This window comes from Cotesia typhae, unplaced genomic scaffold, assembly GCF_013202065.1.
Source record: "Cotesia typhae breed Kobodo isofemale line unplaced genomic scaffold, CoteBio_Ctyphae contig_11, whole genome shotgun sequence".
Classification (NCBI taxonomy): Eukaryota; Metazoa; Arthropoda; class Insecta; order Hymenoptera; family Braconidae; genus Cotesia; species Cotesia typhae.
Genome location: NW_027423711.1, coordinates 1,490,726 through 1,513,980, shown reverse-complemented (window position 1 = coordinate 1,513,980; position 23,255 = coordinate 1,490,726). Strand labels below are relative to the sequence as shown.

Here is a 23,255-nt window from a genome sequence, read left to right as displayed (position 1 = left end):
GCGAAACGTGAGACTAGTTTAGAGTTTTGTTATTAGAAGCAATTAGCAATATTATATCATTTATTCTTATTTTTACATAAAAATTTTGGCTAGAGGAAGAAATTTTGGTAATTATTTAACTCATTGTAATTACAATTATTATTAGTGGCTCTGTTAATGGCAATAGCTGTTGGGCCTAAGTGTAAATAAACAAATAAATTTGCAAGTGGGGAACACCCCATTTTGGGCCATAACTAGGTGAAAAATTAATATTTTCAAATTTTTATTTGACTCTGCTTGTTTTTACGGTGCATTTATCATAAATAATGTCGTGACAGAAAAAAAATAAAGATTTCAATAGCTTTTTTTTTTTTTTTTTTTAAAGTTGATTATTTTGATTAAAAAAAAAAAAAAAAAGAAAAGAAAACAATACTTAACATGGCTTAACATGGATTGACCCCATTTGTAAATAATTACCGAAATTTTAAGAAATTTGATAGGTAAATTTATTTAATAATCACTTAAGAAAAAAAAACATTGGTTGAAATTCTATTCTTTTAAATCATCTACTATGATTTTTTTTTCTCAATGATTGATAAATATGTATAAGTTTATCAGAAAAACTTGACCTTTTGCGCGACATACAAATATGATTCAATGTGAATTGAAATTGAAAGCGAGACATGTAAGACGACATTTAATGCTAACATATGCTTTTTTGCTGATCTCAGTTATAATATTTAAAGATTAAAATTTATATGATCCCATCGAATTACGATTGCAATATCTATTATGTTTCATTCATGTTCATACTATTATCTGTTCTTAGTATTTCTTCTCAGTTAATAATTTCGAAGAATTATCAGTGTTTATAAAAAATTCAAATATTTAAGTTTAAACAGCTGGAACCAGCAATAAGTTAAATTCTTTCATTAAAAATTCATCAAATATTGCATAATGTACATACCACGAATAAATTTTCTCTTTATATATACTTCATTCGTAATTTGAATGTCGATTAGAGAAGATACCTGTCGATAAAATAAATATCGATTGGCAGGTTACTGACAGTTTCAAAGTTCAATTCTTTTTTCTCTAGGTGGCGACACAATCCGGTTGTTCGACTACCAGCAATCTATCAGAAAGTTATCATTTATAGATTAGAAAAATTAACCGTGATAATGATAGGGTAAGTTTATTAATTTAGTGGTGATTTTTTTTGTGTTTAATAATAATAAAATTTAATATTTTTATAATACTAAAATTAGTCGTTGTTCAAAAATTTTTTGATTATTTTTCATTTATTAAATTAGAACTAATAAATATATAACACTGAAGTTGACAGATATTATAATTTTTTTGGAATTTTATAGCTATTAAATTATTACAAAAAAATTTAATTAAAAAGTTCCACATGTGAAAATTCATAAAAATTACAAGTGAAAATTTTTAGAAGCATTTTTTTATTGTAGTTAATTTTTAAAAAAAATTTTTAAAATTGACAGCTGACCGCTAACTTCAGTATTATAAAAATATTTTTTTTTAATTACACTTGGAGCTTTTCAAGTTTTTTATAAATTAAAATTTTTTGTTAAGATTTTTTCAATAATAAAAAAAAATTCTAAAAATTTTTAGATATCAGCTAACTTAATTTTTAAATATTTTATGACATTAAAGTTAGCTGTCACTTGATAATTTTTTAATTATCTTTGATAAAAAAATTTGTTCTAAAAAATTATTTTTAAAAAATTGTATTTTTAATTTATTAAAATTTCGACAAGTCCATTTTTTTAATAATTTTTTTTTTGCTATAATTTATTTGTTTAAAAAAATTAAAATAATTGTGAAGTGACAGCTAACTTTAATGTCATAAATATTTTTTGCAGAAAAATGAAGATAAATTCAAAAACTAAGAGTTCCACACCTGGACGAATTTGTATGAAGAAATCTGATTGGCTGAAACTGAGTAATCATTATACTGCGCGGGTTACAAGAATCAGACAAGTCCGTACACGCTAACCTACCGGTTTCGACAGTTGCTAGCCACGCTATACTCACCCGGCGTTGCTTTTGTCAGTGAGTTATACTTTGGTTTGGTTCAGTTGCACGTCAACGTTCACTCGGTGAGGTGCTACCGTCAGCCAATGCTATTTTTCGCGATATAATATTTCAACTAGGTAACACTTATTATTTTATTTATTTTTGTTCTCCGTCAATAAAAATTATCATTATTATGATGAAACATTTTAAAATTGTTAGTGTCGTTAGTGCTTCGTGTTATAATTAACCAAACCAATGTAATAATTACATGTAATTATAAATATTAACTTGTCTTCCTTACATGCAAAATTAAATTACAGAAGATTTAATCGACAAGGGTTAAGTGTGCTGACAAAGAACAATAACAAAATTATTGTTTCCGGAGTCTCGATAATATTTAAAAGTGTCAGTGAAGATTATTTAAAAGGCTTGAAGTGAAGACTACATATCGCGTGTGCAAACAAGCGACGATCAACGACCACGACGGTGTCACGGCAAATAGACAAACATTGAGTATATCTTGGTTATAAGTTTAAACCAAGTAAACATAAGAAAGTCGTGATCCTGCGAAAAAAAAATCATTTTTAGAATTCAGAGGATGTTTGCCGCCTAAAATAAAAATGTCTGTCAAATATTATACTTAATAATTATTACTGTCAAATATTTACGGTGGAAGACAAATATAGGATTAAATTTTTAATATTATTATTAAATAAAATAGAAAGAAGAAAATTCAATAATGACAAGTAGAAGAATTTCATCGTGGTGCATTAAAACTTTAATCGTAGTGTTTAGTATAGTTGCAGTAGTTATTGGCGGATCTCCACCTTCACGTGACGATGAACTCGAAGACTACTGCTCAGCGCACAAGTTCGATAAATTGCTGGGTGGTCTCAGATTCACTAAAGAAGTTGTTACCACCGAGTATGCTAATATAGGAGCGTTTAAAGCAATACACTGTTGTTTACGTGGTTACAGGAGCATTGAATGGTAAGTAATGAGTAATCATTTTTATTTTATGGCTATATTTAACTTTTTTAATACTTGCGCAACTGTATTGTATTATCGGTATGAATATACATATACCTATAATTATGATGACGCTGGTGGTGATAATAATAACAACAAAAACAATAATGACAATAGTTATTTGCCAGAGTACCGAGTTTTTTTTATACTTTTTCGCAATAGTCGACAAGTAGCTCAACTCTTGAGCTAATGAGTCATCGCACCGTCACCTGATGCTATTTCTTCTGATGCACTTAAATTTATTTATCAATTACATCAGTAGCTCTCTCTATAAATATTCCTACAATCGTGGTCATTAATTTAAGTATGTTTTTAAGCTTACTTGAAAATAGCTATTTGTAAAATTAGTCGCAAATAAAAAATAATATTAATGAAATTAGCGAAATGGAAATTTCACCAAATATAAATTCAATCATTAAAATGAAATTAAAAATTAGCCGTTTTTAAACTTCTTATAACTTTTAAATGAATCTGTCGAATCTGCTCTAATTTTTAGAAAAACTAAATTTATGGAAGTCTTTTTAAATGCCTCAAATTGTTTTTTGATCCGTCGATCCTTTAAAGAATTACGAGAGATTTAGAAACGGCTAATTTTAAATTTCACAAAATTTACAATCGGCTAATTTTACAAGTTTCTGCAGTAAAAATTGATTAAATTCACGTAGCTATAGATTTTTGTTTTTCGCTATTTTTTAAATGACTAAATTTATATTTGTTGAAATTTCAATTTCGTTAATTTCATCAATATCATTTTTTATTTACAACTAATTTTACAAATGACATCAACTGATTTCCACATTTGGAGTTAATAAACATTTTATTTTACAAACGGCTATTTTCCAATAATATTAAAAACGTTTAAATTAATGACCACAATTGTATATACATTTATATGTAGGAATGTATAATATTAAAAAAAATTTTTTAGAGACAAAAAAAATACCTGTTCGTACGTGCCTAAAAACCGTGGAAAAATCCGTAAAATGTTTTATGAAATGAAATGGATATTTTTCGGAGAATTTTAATACCGGTGAGAAGTACCTGGACGAATCGCGTCAAAGGTTGTGTCAAGAGAGCAACGTATTGTCAAGTTAAAATCTCTGCGGGAGTTCTCGAGTAGACCCGACCGCAATGCCTCGGGAATGAACCAGAATGAAAAAGACCGTGTGACACTGCGTGTATGTGTTTGTGTGTGGGTTACTGTATCTGAGATCCAAGCAGAGCGACTGTCCTGTACCACGTACCGCTGTGTGTGGTAAGAGAAGTCTGCTATAACTCAGATGAGATGGGAAAAAGAGTATGAGTAAGCGAGAAAGAATTGGATTTGAAAACCCCTGCCAGGATAGTCGGAAAGTCCATCAGAACAAAGAGAATCGCTTGAGCTGCTTCGTGGTAGTAAGATTTCTTTTTCTTTCTAGCTTTACCGTATAATATAATATGTATATGTATATGTTGTATACCAGCACATAAATACATATATATATATATATATATATATATATATATATATATATATATATATATATATATATATATATATATATATATATTTACTTCTCATTGACTCCCTTTCTATTCTTTCAAGACGCCTGTCCTTGTAAAAAATTTTTTAAAGCTCCGGTACTAGACAAATCTTATTCTATTAACTCGTCTAAAATGGACAAATGGATAGGACAATTCTGTTAGCTTTGTCTAATATCCTGTTGTCTAGACTTATCTCACATTAATCCAGGTGTAAGAAGAAGTAAGTTACATATTTGACATTTTTAAGGGTTTCTTAAACAGATAAATTACTGGAAAAAAAATTTTACTTTTTTTTTTTTTAATTTACTTGGTACTTTATTTTTTTTTTTTTAAATTTTCAGGTGTTTGCTGATTTCAGTATCATTATTATATGCAATTTTTCGTTTAGATGTAATTTAAAATCAAGATATTAAAATATCCAGCTAAGCGGTTAGATCTTAGCCATTTCAAGACTTAATTTTAATAAAAGATCTTGGAGATTTGAAACCAGACCTTTTATTTGAAAAAATATTTCTACCTACGGTATGGAATGGTCAATGCCGGTGGCATGCGGGATAAATAAATGGCACGATTCAATTTCTTTGCTGGGAAGAACCTCAGGCTCGTACTCTCAACGAATTGACTAAATGTAGAGTCTATATACCACATACCACATATAATACTACTTGTATCAGAGAAGAGAATAAAAGGGTGGGAAGAGGAATCCCCGACACCTGTTACACGTCTATATCTATGCTGAAGGGTCACATCGGCTTGTACTACGCCAGCAAAGATACCTCGTTATCTAAACGAAAAATCACCGTCTCTTTCTTTCTTCTTTTCTTTCTCATTCTGGTTTTAGCGGTCCAACAATGTTACGATCTTGTTATATGTGTGCTACAGCATGTTCCGATAGACAGATGAACATGGAGATACAAATCCGATATAAATATTTTATTTTATTTTATTTGATCAATTTCGTTATTGTCTTTTGTATTTGTAATTTGTAAATGCGGTTGCTGTTATTATATATGAATATACACATATATGGTTTTTGGATTTAATATAGATGCGACTCGAGGTCCCCTATCATTGTAATGATACTGGCGTGTCCAGCGACGGGTACAAAATAATGAAAAAAATACGTACATAATAATAACAAAAAAAGGAAAAGGATAAAATAACGAGGAAAAAAAAAAAGATCCATTTCATGTTATAAAATAAAACTCGACAATTCGAAATAATAGTGTAACGATAATGACTTCGAGGAAAGTTATTTTCCAACTCTATATATCGTGTCCGCAAATATGTATTATGTATGTCTTTAGTTTATTATATACATTTATACACATATACATGCATAATATTTAACAATTAAAAGCTGTGAGTGTGAGAATAATTAAAAAAAATGATGGTTTAAAATTAAATTACGAGGTTGTAAAAAAACATAAGATTGATCATTATAATTAGGTATAACATTGTTTGTGTTATGTAAGGACGGATTTTAAAAACAAAATAATTAACGAAATAAAATTGTTAGTTAGCAGGTATTTAAATATAAGACCAAAACTTTAAATGATCTTATATCGCATGATTAGACACATGAAACTAAACAAGTAGTTAGGAAGAAGGCTCGTTAAAGAACGTGAGTCACTCACATGTGATGTAACATGTGTTGGAGAAAACCGCGCACAAGATCTCTAACAAGTTTAAAGACATCTACATCTATTATATATATATGATGACAATAGTAAACTACTTCAAGAATTTTTTTATTTTTTCATATTACTGTGTTTAAAGTCATCCGTACGGGGTTTATTATACACATATATGTAAAAATAATACAAACACAAATAGACTACAAGAAAAATGATGCGACAAAGGAAGAGTTGTGTTTGTTTTATTTAAGATATGTCGATTGTGTCCAAAAGAGTTTGTAATGTTGAGTAAAGAACGAGGTTTTTCGACCTGTAGACCGGTTCGAATCCCAAAGTTTTTGTTTCTTGACGAATTCTCGGGTCTCCTCGACATCTTTTTTTCGAGAGTTTTATGTACGTGAATTCGCATTTTAAACTAATTTATAACTAAATAATATACTGATGAATAAAAGGATAAAAACCCGGGCAACAATTGAGTCATAAATTATTTTGTTATAAAAGAGCGATACGATGTAAATGATGAATCTTAAATCCTATCCGTTAGTGTGTGTGGTTAAAAAAAAGGTTTAAAAAATAAAAGGAAAAAAAACTAATACCGGAATACGTGTTTCCGCTGGACAATTTGCTACGTACGTTTACATGTTAATGCTCTGACTCTGACTCTCTGGCTCAACCCTTTCTTTTTCAGTGATATGTGAGTATGTGTGTAAAAGCGTCGTGTCGCATGTACAAACCCTCGATCACAGCCTGTAGTCATTGTTTTATTGCGAAAAACAACGTCTAGTCTTATAGTTTTACGTGTTACATACTAATATCTGCATGTGCATATTACATATACATGAGCTAAGCGCTAAAGTTTGCAGTAATGTAAAATTAGCAATAGGAAGATGACAATGCAATTGATATTGACAATTTTAATATGGAAGCAATATATTTGTTGTTCTCTAGCAGTTTTATAGTTATTTATATTTATATTGTTCAGTTGTGTATATGATGAAGAAGAAGAAAGAATGAGAAGGTGATGATGTTGATGGTGTTGATGACAGTGGTGTTGGTGGCGGATACTTATTAGGAAATCCAACGATCGCATTTTTGCCGGATCGAACGTCGATGTTCGATTCGCGGAACTCTTAAAGGCAAAGTGCGCATGCGTTGTCGCCTCACCACCTCCTCCTCCTTCACTTATTGTGAATTCTCGTGCCCTTTGTGTTACTCTGATGTGTGAGTAAGTAGTTTGCAGTTAGCAGACATTTATGTTTTCTTAATCGCATTACCGGCGTTCTATTCAGCAAAACAAACTCTATTGTCTTTTTGTTTTAGGTGACATACTGTCGGTACTTGTGGGGTTTTAAATTATTTTTTTTTACACAGAAAAAAAATTTTCTTGGCTCAAGAAAATTTTCGGGTCCCTGAAGGAAGACCGAAGTTGTATTGGCCGAAGTAAAAATTTTTCTTGAAATTCTATTCTTGGTGGAAATAATTTTTTCTTAATTCAAATTATCATAAATACTTGATACAATAAATTTTTATATTTGATCAAGATTTTTAGATACTTTAGGGAAGCAGCGTCACCTACTTCAGTTGAGAAAAAAATTTTCTCATCTTGAGAAAATTTTTCTCTTGAATAATTGATACCCATTTTATATTATTTTAGCGTGCAATTATTCATATTGAGCGAAAAAGAATGATTCAATATTATTTGATCTTTCCATTTTACACCTTAGTCAATAAAAATATTAATGAAATTTTACTTCTATCGAGATATTTAATTTTTTGGAGCAAGAGAGAAATTTTCTCAAGGCAAAAAAATTTTCTTCTATCAAGAACTAAATTTTTTGGAGCAAGAGGCTGAATTTTTTCAAAACAAGAAGATTTTCTTGACTTAAAAAAATTTTCTTGAATCAAGATACGTATTTCTTAAAGCACGAGAATTAATTTAGTTGGAATAAGTGAAATTTCTTGCGTCAAAAAAAAATTTTTTTTTTTTGCTCAAGAAAATAATTAGGAAGAAAAATATTTTCTTGGCTCAAGTGAACCTTTTTTCCTGTGTATTCACGTTAAACCTCTTGGCCTTTTAATCTTGCTTCAATAATGTTGGTTAGTACTTTGTAGGTCTAATCTAGAGATGAGTTGCTTAGTCTAGACCTAACCGTTCAGTTTAGTTCCAGGTTTAAATTCAGATCCAGACTGAGTTCGCTCACTGAACTGTAAATAAATAAAACGACAAAATAATTTTTAAAAAGCAAGACTCGTTTTTAAAAAGTTGATTTTCCCATTTAGGCGCTTGGAGATCCAATTCAAACGGTAATCGCGGAGACAAGTCCAGGGGGATTTGTAAAAAATTGATAAATAAAAACCGAGAAAATAAGAGTCGACAAAAAATCAGTTAACGGAGAAGATTATTCCCGTTAACATTTAAGTTGTTATTTTGTTTATTTATATGTTTAGTATTTTTTTTTTTTTTTTTTTATTTCTAGCGTTACATTTATTGTCATTTATGTAGTGAGTAGTTAGACGGTAGTTTTAGTTGTGTTTTTATTGATTTGTTAAATTTTTTTTCTAAGCGTATGTGATTATGTCAACTTTTGCGAAATGATGTTCTATACTGATGTCGATAAATGTAATGTAATGAGAAAATGGCGCAAGCATGCACGCAACAAGATTTCCTAGAAGTCTGTAATAAGGCCTGTTGTGAGTGCGAGAAAGTATGAAATACCTGAACGTCGCTAACAAGTAAAAAATATAGATTAAAAGAGTAGACGGAAATGCCGAGCTTAAAGAGTTCTGTAGTAGCAGTATAGTAGTTCATCCTTCACGTATCACGTGAGTTTATTTTATTTTATTTTGTCCTTCGAATCCTTTCTAATCTTCTTTTTTACCTTATTTTTAGGGTCCTTTATTTTTTATTGTAAATCGTCGACTGGACCAGACGCAAATTAGCAAGACCGATAACATCAGGAAGAACTTGTTCACAAAGAAATCAAATCGATGGTCCTCGAGCTGGCTTTATATGTCCAGATACAGATATATACTACTATACAACCTATATATATATATATATATATATATATATATATAAATGAAAGGATTTATATTGCTATCGAGAGTATAAGAGCTGAGTACAAGAGCAGTCAAGAGGCGGATGATATTGAAGGAAGTCAAAGGAGAGTTGAGTTAGTCTTCCAAGTAATCCGCGAGGAAGAGCAGAGCTCTGTGACTTCTCACGCAGGGACCAATTATCCCTTTCCAGAAGACAATTATCGTAGCTTTTGAACTGGCAACGTGCGCAATTGCACTCGACCTCGACGATTGGTTATTTCTGCTGCTGTTGCTGTTGTTATTGAAATAATAACAACAATTTATAAAAAAGAAACACCAACTAAGAGAAAAATGTCCTCAGTACACTCTATAATACTACTTACTCTACTCCCAAGTTGGTTATTTAAAAACAATTGTCCGATAATTTAAAAACGTCTTTTCTGCTCTAATAAACATTATAATAATATTTTCTTCATTATTATTTCTTATCCTCATAAAACTATTTTCATTGTTATTATCGCTATTATTATCATTACTATTATTACTTGTTATTTTTTGCTATAATTTTTTCATTTTATTTTTTTTTAGTAACTTATTTTCTGGTGAACGGCTCACCTCTTCCACGAATTGCCGAAAATAATTGATGAGTGAGGCCATACGTTCTACTTATATGTATATAAATGTATATATATATATATGTATATATATATATAAATATAAACCCTATATATGTACTTCATACGTTCCATTTGAAACAAGCAAAGCGTAGAGGGCAATCTTCCACTTTTCTCTTCGTAGAATCGTTTTAGAAATAAGGAAAAAAACTTATTAAACTTGTGAGTTCGCCATGCTGTCCTCAACCCTATATTTCTACTTGCCTCCACACTACCTTATTTTTATTTCAATATATATAGATGGATACGTATGCATATTTGCTTTTTTATTTTCTTCATATTCTTCTTATATACTGACTTGTGTTATGTTATTATGTTATACCTTCTTCATATATTATATTATTATTTCTCAGACTTTGGCATTATAAATACAGAAGAGCAGCCGAGTAGAGAAGAGTAGAATAAGAAAAGAGTAAAGTACACATATAATACAGGAGGGCGAACACACGCACGCAACAAAGTGCATCTCGATGCAGTCAATTGGCCGGAAATACAACTGACGACTTAATGACGTGAGAATACTGTATAGTAGACGATACGAACAAATAAAATTAGCCTTTAGTCTGTAGGTATAGTAAAAAAAAAAAAAAAAAAAAAAAAAAAAAAAAAGAAAAAGAAATTATTAGCCACCCGATTATTTTTTACCTGGTAAAAACACCAACATTTTTGTATGAATATGTATTTGTATTTGTATGTATGAAGATGATAAGTGTGCATGTCGATGTCTATATCGTACATTTATGTGCTATAAGCGTAAGACTTGAGAACATGTGCGCTGTTCTCGGAAAGCTCTAGATATATGTAATTTGTGACGATAAAGAGGTCGATCGACAGTCAGCGTAGTAAAGTCTTGAAAAAAAACTGTTTTTACATATTTCTTTTTTCACGATTATTATATTATCTACTCTGTTCTAAGCTATTATTCCTATGTGTGCTTGCAGGTATAAGGATGATCGACCCTACCCTTGGCCAGGGGCATCCAGTCATTTTATTTTGTTCCCTGAGAGTGCCAATCAAACAATTTACACACGTGCTGCTAGAATTTCTGATGCTGGAATTTACTCATGCAGAGCCAGAAATGACACCGATACTTTATCTAGTGATATCACTTTGGGAATTGTTGGTATGTATAAATTGGTTATTATTATTATTATTATTATTACACAGAAAGAAATAAAGTCTTGAGTCAAGCATAAATTTTCTTAAATCAAAAAAATCTTAAGGAAAAATCTTAAAAAAATTTTAATTCGTTCAAGAAATTTTCAAAGCCAAGAAAATTTCTTCTTGCTCCAAAATAACTTCGGTCTTCCTTACAATTTTCTTGATTCAAGAAATTTTTTTTTTCTGTGTATTATTATTAAAATAAAATTAGCTCAAAATATTTTGTTATTAACGATAAAAAATATTTAATATTTTTGACTCTTAAAATAGTTTGAATAAGTTTTAACCATGTCATGTGTTTTATCTTTAATCAGGAGAAGACTCAAGTGGTTATACGGGAAAGCCATTACCGACGTATAAACCAATATCTCAGTTAGTACCTCTTGGAGATGCGGCTCGACTCTTTTGCGAAGCTTACTTAGGCAAAGTTGATTTACCAGACGCTAAAAATTCAGTTACTTGGGCAAAGTCTGACAGCAATATTACTTTTTTAAGTAGCGGAAGAATATCCAAACACCGTGTATCGAGGTAATTATTATTTAGTACACCTTGAGTGTATTTATTCTCGTGCGATCGGTTCTTTTGTCTCAACTTTTTTTCTCAGCTTTTTTTCATTTTTTTATTAATTATAGTTTACTTCTCGAGGACAAATTTCTCGAGTCACTAGCGGGTGAAGGAGAGAGAACTCGACAAGAAGTTGGAAATCTCTCATCGGGCCGGTGCGCTCCGTCATTACACTAATGATAGCTTTGCTACGTTCTTCCGTTCCTCCGGTTATTTTATTTCTCCCTCTCCCCTTCCCGCTCTCCTCCTCCACCCTCTCTCTTTCTCTTCTTCACTTTTACAATCGTCCTGATGTTTTATTTTATTTGGTATTCTCTTTTGCAAGCATCTTCGCATCATCATTCTCCCTTAACCGCGTCTCTTCTCGTTTTTACTTTTTATTTATTTCTTCTTAAGCTCCTTTTTTTTTCCTACATATTTTATTTTTTACTCTAAAATTCATTACATACTTGATCGAGATATAAAAGATTATAGTTAGTAATTGCTATGTATTTTTGTAAATTTATTACATCTACGTCTATATATTTATTTAAACTTTATTTTTATTTTTATTTTTATTGTTATGTATAATTTATTAAAATATAATTCATTTAAATTATTATTGCCTACAGAGAAGACGATCAAATTGTTGGGGCTTACTTGGAAATTGAATCAACGATAGCTGAGGATTATGGCGAATATGAATGCCGAATCAGCAACGGCGCGGATGAGGAGATGACGCTATCAGCTTACATTTATCGTCGAGGTAATTATGTTCTTTTATTTTTAACAAAACTTCCTTCTACGCATTCAAAGAATAAGATAAAAATAAATTTACATTAAAACAATTGTATAATGATAATCATTATAATTTCATTTTTATTTTTACTAGAAAATCGATGTTTATTATCGATAATTTAACTAATCAATATTTTTACAAATTTAATTCATTAATATTTAGCCGTTGTCATGGTAACTGTTGCTATAGTAATCGTTTCCATAGTAACCTTTGCTACGGTAATCGTTGCTACACAGAAAAAAAAATTTACTTGAATCAAGTAAATAATTTTGAAGAATTTTATTATCTTGATTTAACTAGAAAAATTCTTTAACTAAGAAATTTTTCTTGGATTAAGTAAATTTTACTCGATTTAAAATTTTTCGTCTTGATTCAAGTCAATAAAACTCTTCAAAATTATGTTCCTGGTTCAAGAATTTTTCTCTTGATTCAAGATAATTCTTTTTTCAGTGCATGGTTATCGCTGTTATAGTAACCGTTGCCATAGTGGTCACCGTAGCAACGAAAAGCGACAGCAATGAAAACGTCACATCAATTTTTTAATAAAAGATTTTTTATTTTTCTCGTTTAATAGAACCTCATTTTGACGTTGGTGCTCGCTCCGGCTCTTGGAGAAAAGCTCTGCTATTTGCTGTTCTTGGTCTCGTATTATTTGTCTCAATTGGAGCATTTTTCATTCGGTGCTGGCTATCGATGGCTGTATTTTGTCGCAATAAATTTCAGTACAATGAAGAGAACGGTAAGTGAACTAATTATTTACACTGTTAAGAATGATAATCATTTAATAATAAACAAATTTGTTTTTTTTTCCTTTTTTTATAGATGGTAAGGAAATCGATGCATTAGTGTGTTATCATGAAAAAGATGCAGCACTCGCCGTCAACACATTGATACCCACTTTAAAGACAAAATACCATTATAAATGTACAACACTTGAATTAACCCACATAACTCGTAATTGTGAGTATTTTTGGTGGTAATATTTTAAAATTGAAAGTGAATTTATAAATTTAAAAATTTTTACTAAATTTTACTTAATTGTTAGGGAATTTGGAAATCGGAACGAATGCATCGTCTTCTCGCAGAGTAATCGTAATATTAAGTCCAAATGCTCTTCAAAATGAATGGACAGACACAACTGTAACTCAAGCACTGAAACAGCTGTCTCTAATATCAAACCAAGTTATAGTAATTATTTTAAATGAACTATCCAACGTCGCGACTTTTGCAAAGTCTACTGGACACTGTATTGATGCCGCTTGTGCAGACGGAATTGTTCTTAATAAAATGACTATACTGAGATGGAAAGTTGATTCCGAAAACGATATTGGCAGCTACAAATTCTGGTGCAGACTCAGATTGGCGTTACCTCCCGTGAGATCTGTATCTAAACAATCGTCACCAGACTTTCAATCGAGGTGTCAATCTGTTGCTATGATTGTACAAAATAATACTAAATCGACACCGCAAAAGACTCAATCGCGTGAGAGCTTAGAGGTGCTCGTGTAAATGTTTTTTATACACTTTTTATGTCGTGTTTCATATTAAATATTTTTTTTACTTACTATAACATTGTAGATTCATTGTTATATTATTATTATAACAATTATTATTATTATTATGACTTTTATGATTATTATAGTATTATGATAATTTTGTAAGACGGTAAAATTTTTTGTAAATATCAAAATATATGCGTAAGTGTTAGCGTATGATGTAAGTTAACTGAAAAATTTTTTTGTTTTATTTATTATTTAACTTCTGAAATTATTTATCTTATTAATGATTTGAATTTGAGTTATTCTTTATTATGACGGGTAGAAAGTTTAAAAATATTGAGTAATTTTCATAGTGATTAATATTTTATATGTCGAGCGAGAAAAAAAACTGAAAATTAACTTTAAAAGGCTGTATTTTTTTTTCTCAAATTTTTTGTTTTGCATTCAAGACAGACTTGAATATTCTAATAATTTAAGAATAGTTTTATTTTATACATCATATACGTCATCAAAATGAATTTAATTATTTCTTGTAAGTAAACATTATCTTATTGCCAGTATTATAAAAAAAAAAAAAAAAAAAAAAAAAAAACATTCATGTATACTACTAGTAAAGAAAAATGTGCTTAGACAAGATATTTAATTATACATAAATAGTCGATGTAATTGTAAATTATAAAATAGTTAGTAGTTCATAAAAAAAATGGAGCTAAACAATTTAAATGTTTGTCTGTTTGACAAAATAAAAGTATGGACTCATTAATGAGGATGAAAGTAAGATGTATAAATTATTATTTTAAATGAACTATAAGGCTCAATTGAAAATACTAATATTTTTAAAAAAGATTTTTGATTATAAAGGAAAAAAATACGTGAATAAATAAACAAACACGATTATTAAGAATGAGTGTTTGTAATATATTAGTAATTATTATAATATGTTTCTGTTATCATCTTTACTACTTTAGGCACTTGTACTTCAGAAAAATGTCTCGTTATTTTTTTCTACCTATTTTTATCAAGTATTCTTATAAAATAAGATAGTTAATAAAATAAATTGAAATTTTAAATTACAAACGTTAATTATTTCGTTTAACACGTTTCTTAGTATTATTTATGAATCACTTATTATCTAATTTATAAAGTTACAAACAAAATGCCATTAAAATTACTTAAACATTAATATCTTAAAAAAAAAAAAATTCTTAGACATTGAATTATTACAAATAAACATCTCGTAAATTACAGTTATGGTATTTAATTTATAATAGTCTTACAATTTTTTTCACTTTTACATGGACGAATTGACAAATTTATTATATGACAATAACAATATGGTTAATCATTAAATTAAAATATAATTGCATATGTATACATATATTAACAAGAAATATAATTCATAACCACACTAACAGTAGCACCATACGCAAATTCAACTATAAATCTCTAATTAGAAAAAAGGCAATTCAAGTAAAAAAAATCTAATCTTGCATTCTGAAATAAATTTATTATCTATGTCTTCAATTCAGTTCATTAAATATGAGTTGTCTAAAAATATCTTGCGGATTTACTGTTTTGAATTGAATTGATTGTATTTATTCATTTTTTATCTTGTTTTGAGAGTTAAGTACATGACTAATTGATTATCTAAATGAACCAAGAATTAAGTAAAATAAACTTAATTCTTATTAGAAATACGATTAAATATAATACTGAGTAATTAAATGATAGAGAAAATTTGTAAACAATTATTGACGTTTGTCAAAATAGTCAAGTCACCGACTTATATGCAGCAAGTAAACAATAATAAATTTATGATTATTACCAAATTATTAAGTACAATTTTTTTTTTTTTATCGTCATCTGTTAAGGCACGTTAAATGTAGATTATTCTATTTACTTTTTTAGTATAAATATTTAAAAAAAAAGTCCTCAAATATGAAGTATAAATTCGTTATCGTTATCACTACTACCAATAATCATAACGATTGGTTGATTTCAAAAAAAAAAATTTAGATTACAAAATTAAATATTTAGAGTACAAACATTAGTATTAAAGTGTGGTTGTGACAAATGGCTTACGCAGTTCATAATTCTGTTTAGCGACATTTCTAAGTACCTCTATCATTGTTGAGCCGGTTTCATGAACCATTTTAGACAAGTACCCATTCTCGTTTTGAAGTAAAACATGTGGATGATCAAATTCCTGAAGCATAAATAGAAAATTAATTATCTTCACCACTAAAATAATAACTTATAATGTGAGAATAGAATTATGCACTAAAAAAAAATTAACTTGATTTGAGAGAAAAATTCTTGAACCAAGAAAATAATTTTGAAGAGGGTAATTGTCTTGAATCAAGTAAAATTTCCTTAAATTAAAAAAATTTATTAGTTCAAGAAGTTTTTTACTCAAATCAAGAAACTAAGTTCTTTAAAATTATAATATACTTGATTCAAGAACATTTTTTTTTCTGTGTGGAAAATAATGGCTGATAATTATTGAAGTAAAAAATAATAATTACCACCGCTGATCCAGCGTCCATGACTAATATCCTGTCGCTGTCCATGACGGTATTAAGTCGATGTGCAATGGTAAGTACGGTACAATCGGCAAATTTACGTCTAATAGCCTTCTGAATAAACTCATCTGTCCGTGGATCAACATTGGCTGTCGCCTCATCAAGTACAAGAACTTTATTATTTCTTACAATAGCACGTGCAAGACAAACAAGTTGTCGTTGGCCTACACTTAAATTAGAACCTCCTTCATTGACATGACCCTCAAGACCCATTTCTTTCAGTTCTACATCTTCCAACGCTGACCACAGAATATTATCAGGATACTGCTCAAAAGGATCGAGATTTCTTCTCAATGTACCGGAGAACAAAAACGGTTCCTGAGGAATTATACTTATTTTGGCACGGAAATCATGGAGTCCAATTTTACCGGTATCTATACCATCAATCTCAATATTTCCCTCAATGTCAGCAAGACGGAATAAAGCTGATATCAGAGAAGATTTTCCAGCTCCAGTGCGTCCGACAATTCCTATCTTTTCACGCGGCTCAATAGTAAAGTTGAGATTCTTGAGTACAGGTGGTTCTAGCGGTGAATAAGACAAGTAAACGTTTTTGAATTCAACTTTACCTCTAGGTGGCCAGTCATCTTTAGGCTTTTTATTTGGCAAACTCTCAAGCGCAGATTCGCTCTCAATATTTGTATATTCAAGCACTCGCTCCACTGAAGTCATTTGATTTTCTACCTCGGCACTCTGTCTCATTCCCCACTGGAACATCCCAGTTAATCCGATACTCTGAGTTATTGCTAAACCGACATCACCACCTTTGAACCCTTTATTTTCACTGTCAGATAAAACTAAAAAGCTTATTGTCACACAGGCTATGTAAATAAGGCAAAATATATCAAGCCAGAAGCCAAAGGCACGAGATGATGCAATAAAAATATACCACGCAGACGAATGAAGATCTTGATGGTGATCAAACTCTTTAGTCAAAATTTCTTCTGCCTCAAAGGAACGTATTGTCGGTAGACCCTGCAGTGTTGCGCTTAAATGATTAAATACTGGTGATCTTGTGATACCTTCCAGTCGTTTGATACTACGACTTGTTGATAAATAAATTACTCTTAATCCATAAAATATAACACCAATTATAACTGTCGGCACCAGTAGCCATATTTCTGCACTACTTACAACGACAATTATTCCAATAAGTGACAGACCTATTTGAATACAATCAATCATGGCAATAGGCAGTAGTTCATCAATAGCACCCATATCTTTAGAGAAACGATTTAAAACACGTCCCGATGTGTTTGTGTTGAAAAACCTCATTGTTGCACGGCTGATACTACGAAACATTTTATCATGTAAGCGCTTAGAAGCACGTACACATAGTTCAAAGAATGCAAATGATCGTACAAGCGTTATCACTACTGTCATCACTGTCAATGCACTGAAAATGTATATGCATATATATCTATCCTGTTCTGATAAGCTAGACGTTTTTTCTTCGTTCGGTTGACTGGCATCTCGGAATAAACCACTGAAAGTAAAATTTTGACTGTTGTCTTGCTCTAAATTTACCCAAAACGCTACAAAATAATCTCCTCCACTTGCTGCTAACTGAGCTCCCGCGTACAACATCAGTACTGTCAGAATAAGGCACCAATTTCCGCCAGCTTTGAAATATGAACTATAAACATGTCCTCCAATAGTTCCTCTCGTACGCGTCTCAGCAACTTCCTCAGGTTCAGCTTGGCCTTGACCCGTAGTCTCGTTAGTCATGAATGAACTTAAGGATGTGACACTTGCATGTCGAGAACTACTACGGCTTCTTGAAAGAGGCAGAGAACCTTCTGTTTCCTCTTTTTGTGTAGACTCGAGTAATCGACCGAAATCGACTCCCATTTCGACTAACTTATTGTAACTACCCTCTGCAATAATAGCACCATCCTTCATGACAATTATCTTCTCGACGTTACTCAAAAATTGTATCTGATGAGTGACAAGTATTCTAGTTTTTCCATGTAAGTACTTCTCAATGCACTCTTCAAACATGTGTTTACCGACATGAGCATCTACTGCACTCAGCGGATCGTCTAGCAAGAACAGCGGTGCATCAGAGTAAACAGCTCGAGCTAAATTGATACGAGCTCTCTGTCCACCAGACAAACTCACCCCGCGTTCGCCGACGATAGTTTTATCGCCATACGGAAACAGTGAGAAATCTCGCCTCAGTTGGCATACTTTTACAACTTTATCGTATTTTTTAGCGTTCCATGGTCGTCCGAAAAGTATATTCTGACGCACTGAGCCAGCAAACAGCCAGGGTTCTTGACTCGCATAACCAATTTTACCACACACATCAACAGTACCTGTATGAGCTGGAAGTTCTTTGAGAATGGCATTGAGCAAGCTCGTTTTACCCGAACCAACTAGCCCTACTACGGCTACTAATTGACCTGGTTTAATACTTAAATTAATTCCTTTTAATGTATCTTCTTTGTCTTTATCCAACCATTTGGCGTATATATTATCGAGTGTTACAGATCCATCATCAATTTTAATCAGCGGTTCACTTTCTTTTTCCTTATCATTGGAAATATTTTTTTGTTCATTCTTATTAGCCTTTTTTTTACTCTTATTTTGATTATCATAATCACGATCATTATCACTAATCTCGATTTCTTCGTACAACAAAAAATTTTGAAGACGTTTTATTGATACGGAAGCTTCGGCAACTTGTGTAATACCTTGTGGGAAGAATACCGTCATAGTTTGACGTAAAATATTATAGTATGCTGTTAACATAAACACCGTCTCAGCAGTTACTTGCTTGTTAGATAGTACATAAGCCAGTATCGTGAGGAACAATGATAAACGAGTCGTAAACATTATGAAAGACATGATAACACCTCTTATGTACGACGTATATCTTACAACACGCATTTCTCTCTTTCGTGCATTCTCAATAAGATTACTGAATGGATGCTCCCATGTATACATCTTGATGGCTTGAATTCCGCTGATTATTTCATTTGTCAGACGGACTCTCTCATCAGTCCGAATAGCTGTGCGTAGACGAAGTGTTGACGATTTCTTCCCTAAAAATCCTTGGAGAGGGATAAACATCAATAGTGACGCTACTCCAATTATTGCGGCAACACCGACCTCTAGATACATTAAATAAGTAATAATAATAGTCTCAACGGGTCCTATCCATAGATAGTGGATAAATATCACAGCGACGTCAAATCTGTTGACGTCATTTGACAGAAGATTAACTGCTTGGCCTACGGTTGTCTCCCCTAAAGCTGTTCTCGATAACTTCAATGACTTACGATAGATCAGTGAGCAGCAAGCCACACGTAATTTCATACCCATGTGAAGAATTGCCATCATATACGGGTGAGCTACGAGAATGTTTATTGCTGAACACAATATCACACCACCGGCGTAGAGAAATGCTTCTGATTTAGTTACTTCTGATGTTGTAAAAAAGCGAAGCAGCCTTGCTAGTGCTATTGGTTGTAGCATCCTGTAAAAATAAATTTCATTTTACAAATGTATTAATTAAACCGATAAATACTAAAGTAAAATTTCATCGAAAGTCATTTGTTAAGTGATAAAGAGTGGAATAGGAAAATAAAGGAACATTCTTAGAATGATTGGAGACATTTTCGGTATCTCGGATCTTGGTGGAACTACCGAGTGTTATTTTAAGGAAGTATGAATTGGAAGGTATGACACTTTTGTCGGTCAATAATAACTGATCAACATGCCAAGGAGAATGGGTTGCAGTAATCTGTATACAATTATTTAAAATTAACTTTCACTAAATCAACTTCGTTAATTAAAATAAAAGCTTACCGTAGAACGAGTTCCATTATAGCTAACGCGACTCCATAGAGAGCAATGCGAGCACCAAAAACTTTAATTAATGCCCTTTTTAGACTAGGAGTCTTGCCTTTTTTATGTTTGGCCTTTACACCGCCAAGCGATATGTCCGGTTCTTTTTTAGATTTTACATTTTTATTGTAATCTCGGACTTCTGAATCCCATGCTGCTGCTAATTTATCACCTAATATACTACTTTTGTGCTCCTTCAATGGCCTGTGAAGATCACTCACTTCTAAATCACGTTTGTATCCTTTCCAGAAAATTTTTAGAACCCATCTGAAAAATATTCAATATTCAAGTCACTTAATAATTTAGAAAAAAATTAATTACAATAATTATTAATTAAATACTCACGAGAATGTTAATGCATTCAAAGGATTAATGCCTTCTCGGAGATTTTTTTTCTTCTCGATATCAACTTTTGCATCCATTTTACAGTATTTTTATCAATAAAATATTTATGTACACTTTAATCACAATTTACCACAGCCAATTAACTCAACAATTATCTGTAACATAAAAAAACACTAATAAACATTGTAATTAAATGATTATAAATATCTTTCATGAATTAAATTGTCATACATTTGATTAAATTAATCCAACTAAACTTATCAATTAATGTAAAGTATTAAAGTGCTCATTTATTGTATTACTTTATTATTTATCTTGTTAATTAATTATTATACATATGATTAAGTACTCAATAATATTTGCAACTTTAAATAATTTAACTTAAATTCAAAGAACAATACCGAGTTAACTGACTTTTTTGTTCTTAAATCGTCGATGAACGTATACTGACTCAGAAGCAATTGAAATAAAATATTTAAGATGGGTAAAATTACTGAGACCCAAGAATCGCGTGTCGACAAACTTGATAACTACTAAGGGCAATTAAACCATCATTACTTGGTATTTAATTAATATTTACACAGATAAAAAAAGCACAGACATTAAACTATGAAAAGTTGATAAGAATTTCTAAATTACTATCTAAGATACTGTAAAGACTATTTCTTTCTAACACATGTATTGATAAAGATTATTTTCTTCTATTTAAAAAAAAAAATTTGTTTGTTTGTTTACTTGTTTATTGTACATAGAATTAAATAGATCAATGACAATTTTCTATTTGTTATTATTGAATTAAAGTGTTCTGTAAATTTATTTTATTTATTTATTAATTAAACCAACATGGTAATAAATAAATAATCTCGTTAAATCATTTTCTTTCTCAAGGCAACAAAAAAACACCTGGCTATTCCTCACATATTGTTTATGTCATTTAATCAATTAAAAATTTACGGTAATAAATCAAATTATTTAAGAGTAAAAAATATATATCTAAGTAACAATATGCATTTAATATACAATTCCTGAGACAGTAAATTTATAAAATTCAGGAATTATGTAATCAACTTAATGACAAGTTTCTTTCACTAGAAAAATATTATTAACTTTAATGACTCAAAGGGAAATACATTTCTTAAATAAAAAATTAAAATAAAATCAAATAGTTTTTTAACTTGGATATTTGTAATTATAATAATTTTTAAAAATGTAGACAGTAATGCACGCTTATCATGAGTTAAAATTATAATTTAATCTATGAAAAATAAATGCCACATTAAAATATAATAAACGGTAAGTAAAAATAAGCTAGTGCATTACTATCATATCATACTTGAGTTATTAACAGTAATAAAGATAGAATGTAGAAAATTTTAAGTAATTTTAAGCTTTATAAAAATAAAAATAACAAAACAATATAATAGGTTATACAAATTTTTTACCATAGTTAAAATTTTTTGGAATTAAATAAAAAAAAAAAAAATAGTAAAATGTTTGCGTCATGCAAATAATGATAAGCACTGAATTGACAATGAGAAATACATAAATAAAAGTGTATATGGAAATAAATGAAAAAATCGGATAAGTAAATATACTTGAGGATATTTTTTACTGTAAATTAATAGTAATGAAAAACTATTAGCCGTGGCTCCGCTCACCTCGTGCAATTTTTTCAGCATTAGTTGATTTTGATTTTGTCACTTATTTCAAGATAAATAAATATCTGGAATAAAATAAAATTAAGTTAGTACAGAATAAATTGAGAATAAGCATGTGAATTGAGCTCTATCGTGTACAACACGACAACTGAATCACTTGCGTATGAGTACATTAGTTAGCCCCAAACAGTACACAAATAAACACGTGATCTGAGCAGGATTATGTCGATGTGATCAAATGAATTGAAGAATGGTGAACAGTGCGTTGAACAGTACATTTATATTTTACATTTTTAAAGTTTTATGAGCTAAGCGCTCGTCTAAAGCCTTGGGTACGCAGAGATCAACGGTCATACCATTAAATATGTTTACACATGAAACAAGTGTACGTATTATTGTTTAGAACACACAAGTGTGCGTACTTTTGTTAATTTATCTTTGTCTGAATGATTTAAATTATTTAGTAAGTTGTGTATGTTCAATACTTATACTTACTTTATTTTATTTTGTGCTTCACACTTTGTCTCATTCTCGTGTGCAGCTAAATGTGCATGTGTGTATGTACATACCCAATTATCGGTATGTTACGACACTTGCTCCAATTACATATTCGGTCTCGTCCTCGTGAGATCTAATAACTGAAGTATTTACAAAATATACATGTCAAATAAAAGTATTTTTTATTAACAATATTTTCATCAGTAATTATAATTTATCATTGTTTTAATATGTGTAAACATAATTATATTATTTTTATCAGCTCAATAACAATTGTTGTTTATTTGACAGGTTTTGGCAATTTTTTTTTGGTTTTTTTTTTAATTGAAATAATAAAGAGGGCGGCTCAAGCAGGACTTGTTCTGTCGATATTGTAATTTAACATGGCGTTTATTT

General features: G+C 30.3%; 2 protein-coding genes and 1 long non-coding RNA gene across 6 annotated transcripts; 2 read left to right on the top strand and 1 right to left on the bottom strand.

Moving 5' to 3' along the window:
• The first annotated feature begins 1,046 nt into the window (after window positions 1-1,046).
• Window positions 1,047-14,137, top strand: LOC141525862 (single Ig IL-1-related receptor). The gene is made up of 9 exons (XM_074240549.1): window positions 1,047-1,168; window positions 1,866-2,156; window positions 2,340-3,009; window positions 10,864-11,045; window positions 11,398-11,611; window positions 12,259-12,392; window positions 13,000-13,164; window positions 13,248-13,385; window positions 13,471-14,137. The coding sequence occupies exons 3-9, from the start codon at window positions 2,759-2,761 to the stop codon at window positions 13,932-13,934; spliced, it is 1,548 nt and encodes a 515-aa protein (XP_074096650.1). The 5' UTR covers window positions 1,047-1,168; window positions 1,866-2,156; window positions 2,340-2,758; the 3' UTR covers window positions 13,935-14,137.
• LOC141525917 (uncharacterized) lies at window positions 6,914-10,541 on the top strand. 4 transcript variants are annotated; one of them, XR_012478922.1, is made up of 3 exons: window positions 6,914-7,430; window positions 7,530-9,032; window positions 9,100-10,541. It is a non-coding gene; the product is annotated as an uncharacterized LOC141525917 (long non-coding RNA). The 4 variants fall into 4 exon arrangements; XR_012478921.1 differs by having other exon boundaries at window positions 6,914-7,434; XR_012478923.1 differs by having other exon boundaries at window positions 6,914-8,306; window positions 8,372-9,032.
• Window positions 14,138-14,490: 353 nt separating the features above from the next.
• On the bottom strand, window positions 14,491-22,508 carry LOC141525850 (putative multidrug resistance-associated protein lethal(2)03659). Its single transcript, XM_074240525.1, has 5 exons — window positions 22,362-22,508; window positions 20,704-20,858; window positions 20,320-20,625; window positions 16,450-19,987; window positions 14,491-16,130 (listed from the first exon to the last, which is right to left on the bottom strand). The coding sequence occupies exons 2-5, from the start codon at window positions 20,778-20,780 to the stop codon at window positions 15,978-15,980; spliced, it is 4,074 nt and encodes a 1,357-aa protein (XP_074096626.1). The 5' UTR covers window positions 20,781-20,858; window positions 22,362-22,508; the 3' UTR covers window positions 14,491-15,977.
• Window positions 22,509-23,255: the final 747 nt, after the last annotated feature.

Coding starts and splice junctions, on each gene's coding strand:
- LOC141525862 (XM_074240549.1), top strand. CDS start 2,759: ATGACAAGTAGAAGAATTTCATCGTGGTGCATTAAAACTTTAATCGTA. Junction 12,393..12,999: donor AGCTTACATTTATCGTCGAG/GTAATTATGTTC, acceptor CTCGTTTAATAG/AACCTCATTTTGACGTTGGT. Junction 13,386..13,470: donor AACCCACATAACTCGTAATT/GTGAGTATTTTT, acceptor CTTAATTGTTAG/GGAATTTGGAAATCGGAACG.
- LOC141525850 (XM_074240525.1), bottom strand. CDS start 20,780: ATGGATGCAAAAGTTGATATCGAGAAGAAAAAAAATCTCCGAGAAGGC. Junction 20,626..20,703: donor TTGAATGCATTAACATTCTC/GTGAGTATTTAA, acceptor AATATTTTTCAG/ATGGGTTCTAAAAATTTTCT. Junction 19,988..20,319: donor ATAATGGAACTCGTTCTACG/GTAAGCTTTTAT, acceptor TTATTTTTACAG/GATGCTACAACCAATAGCAC.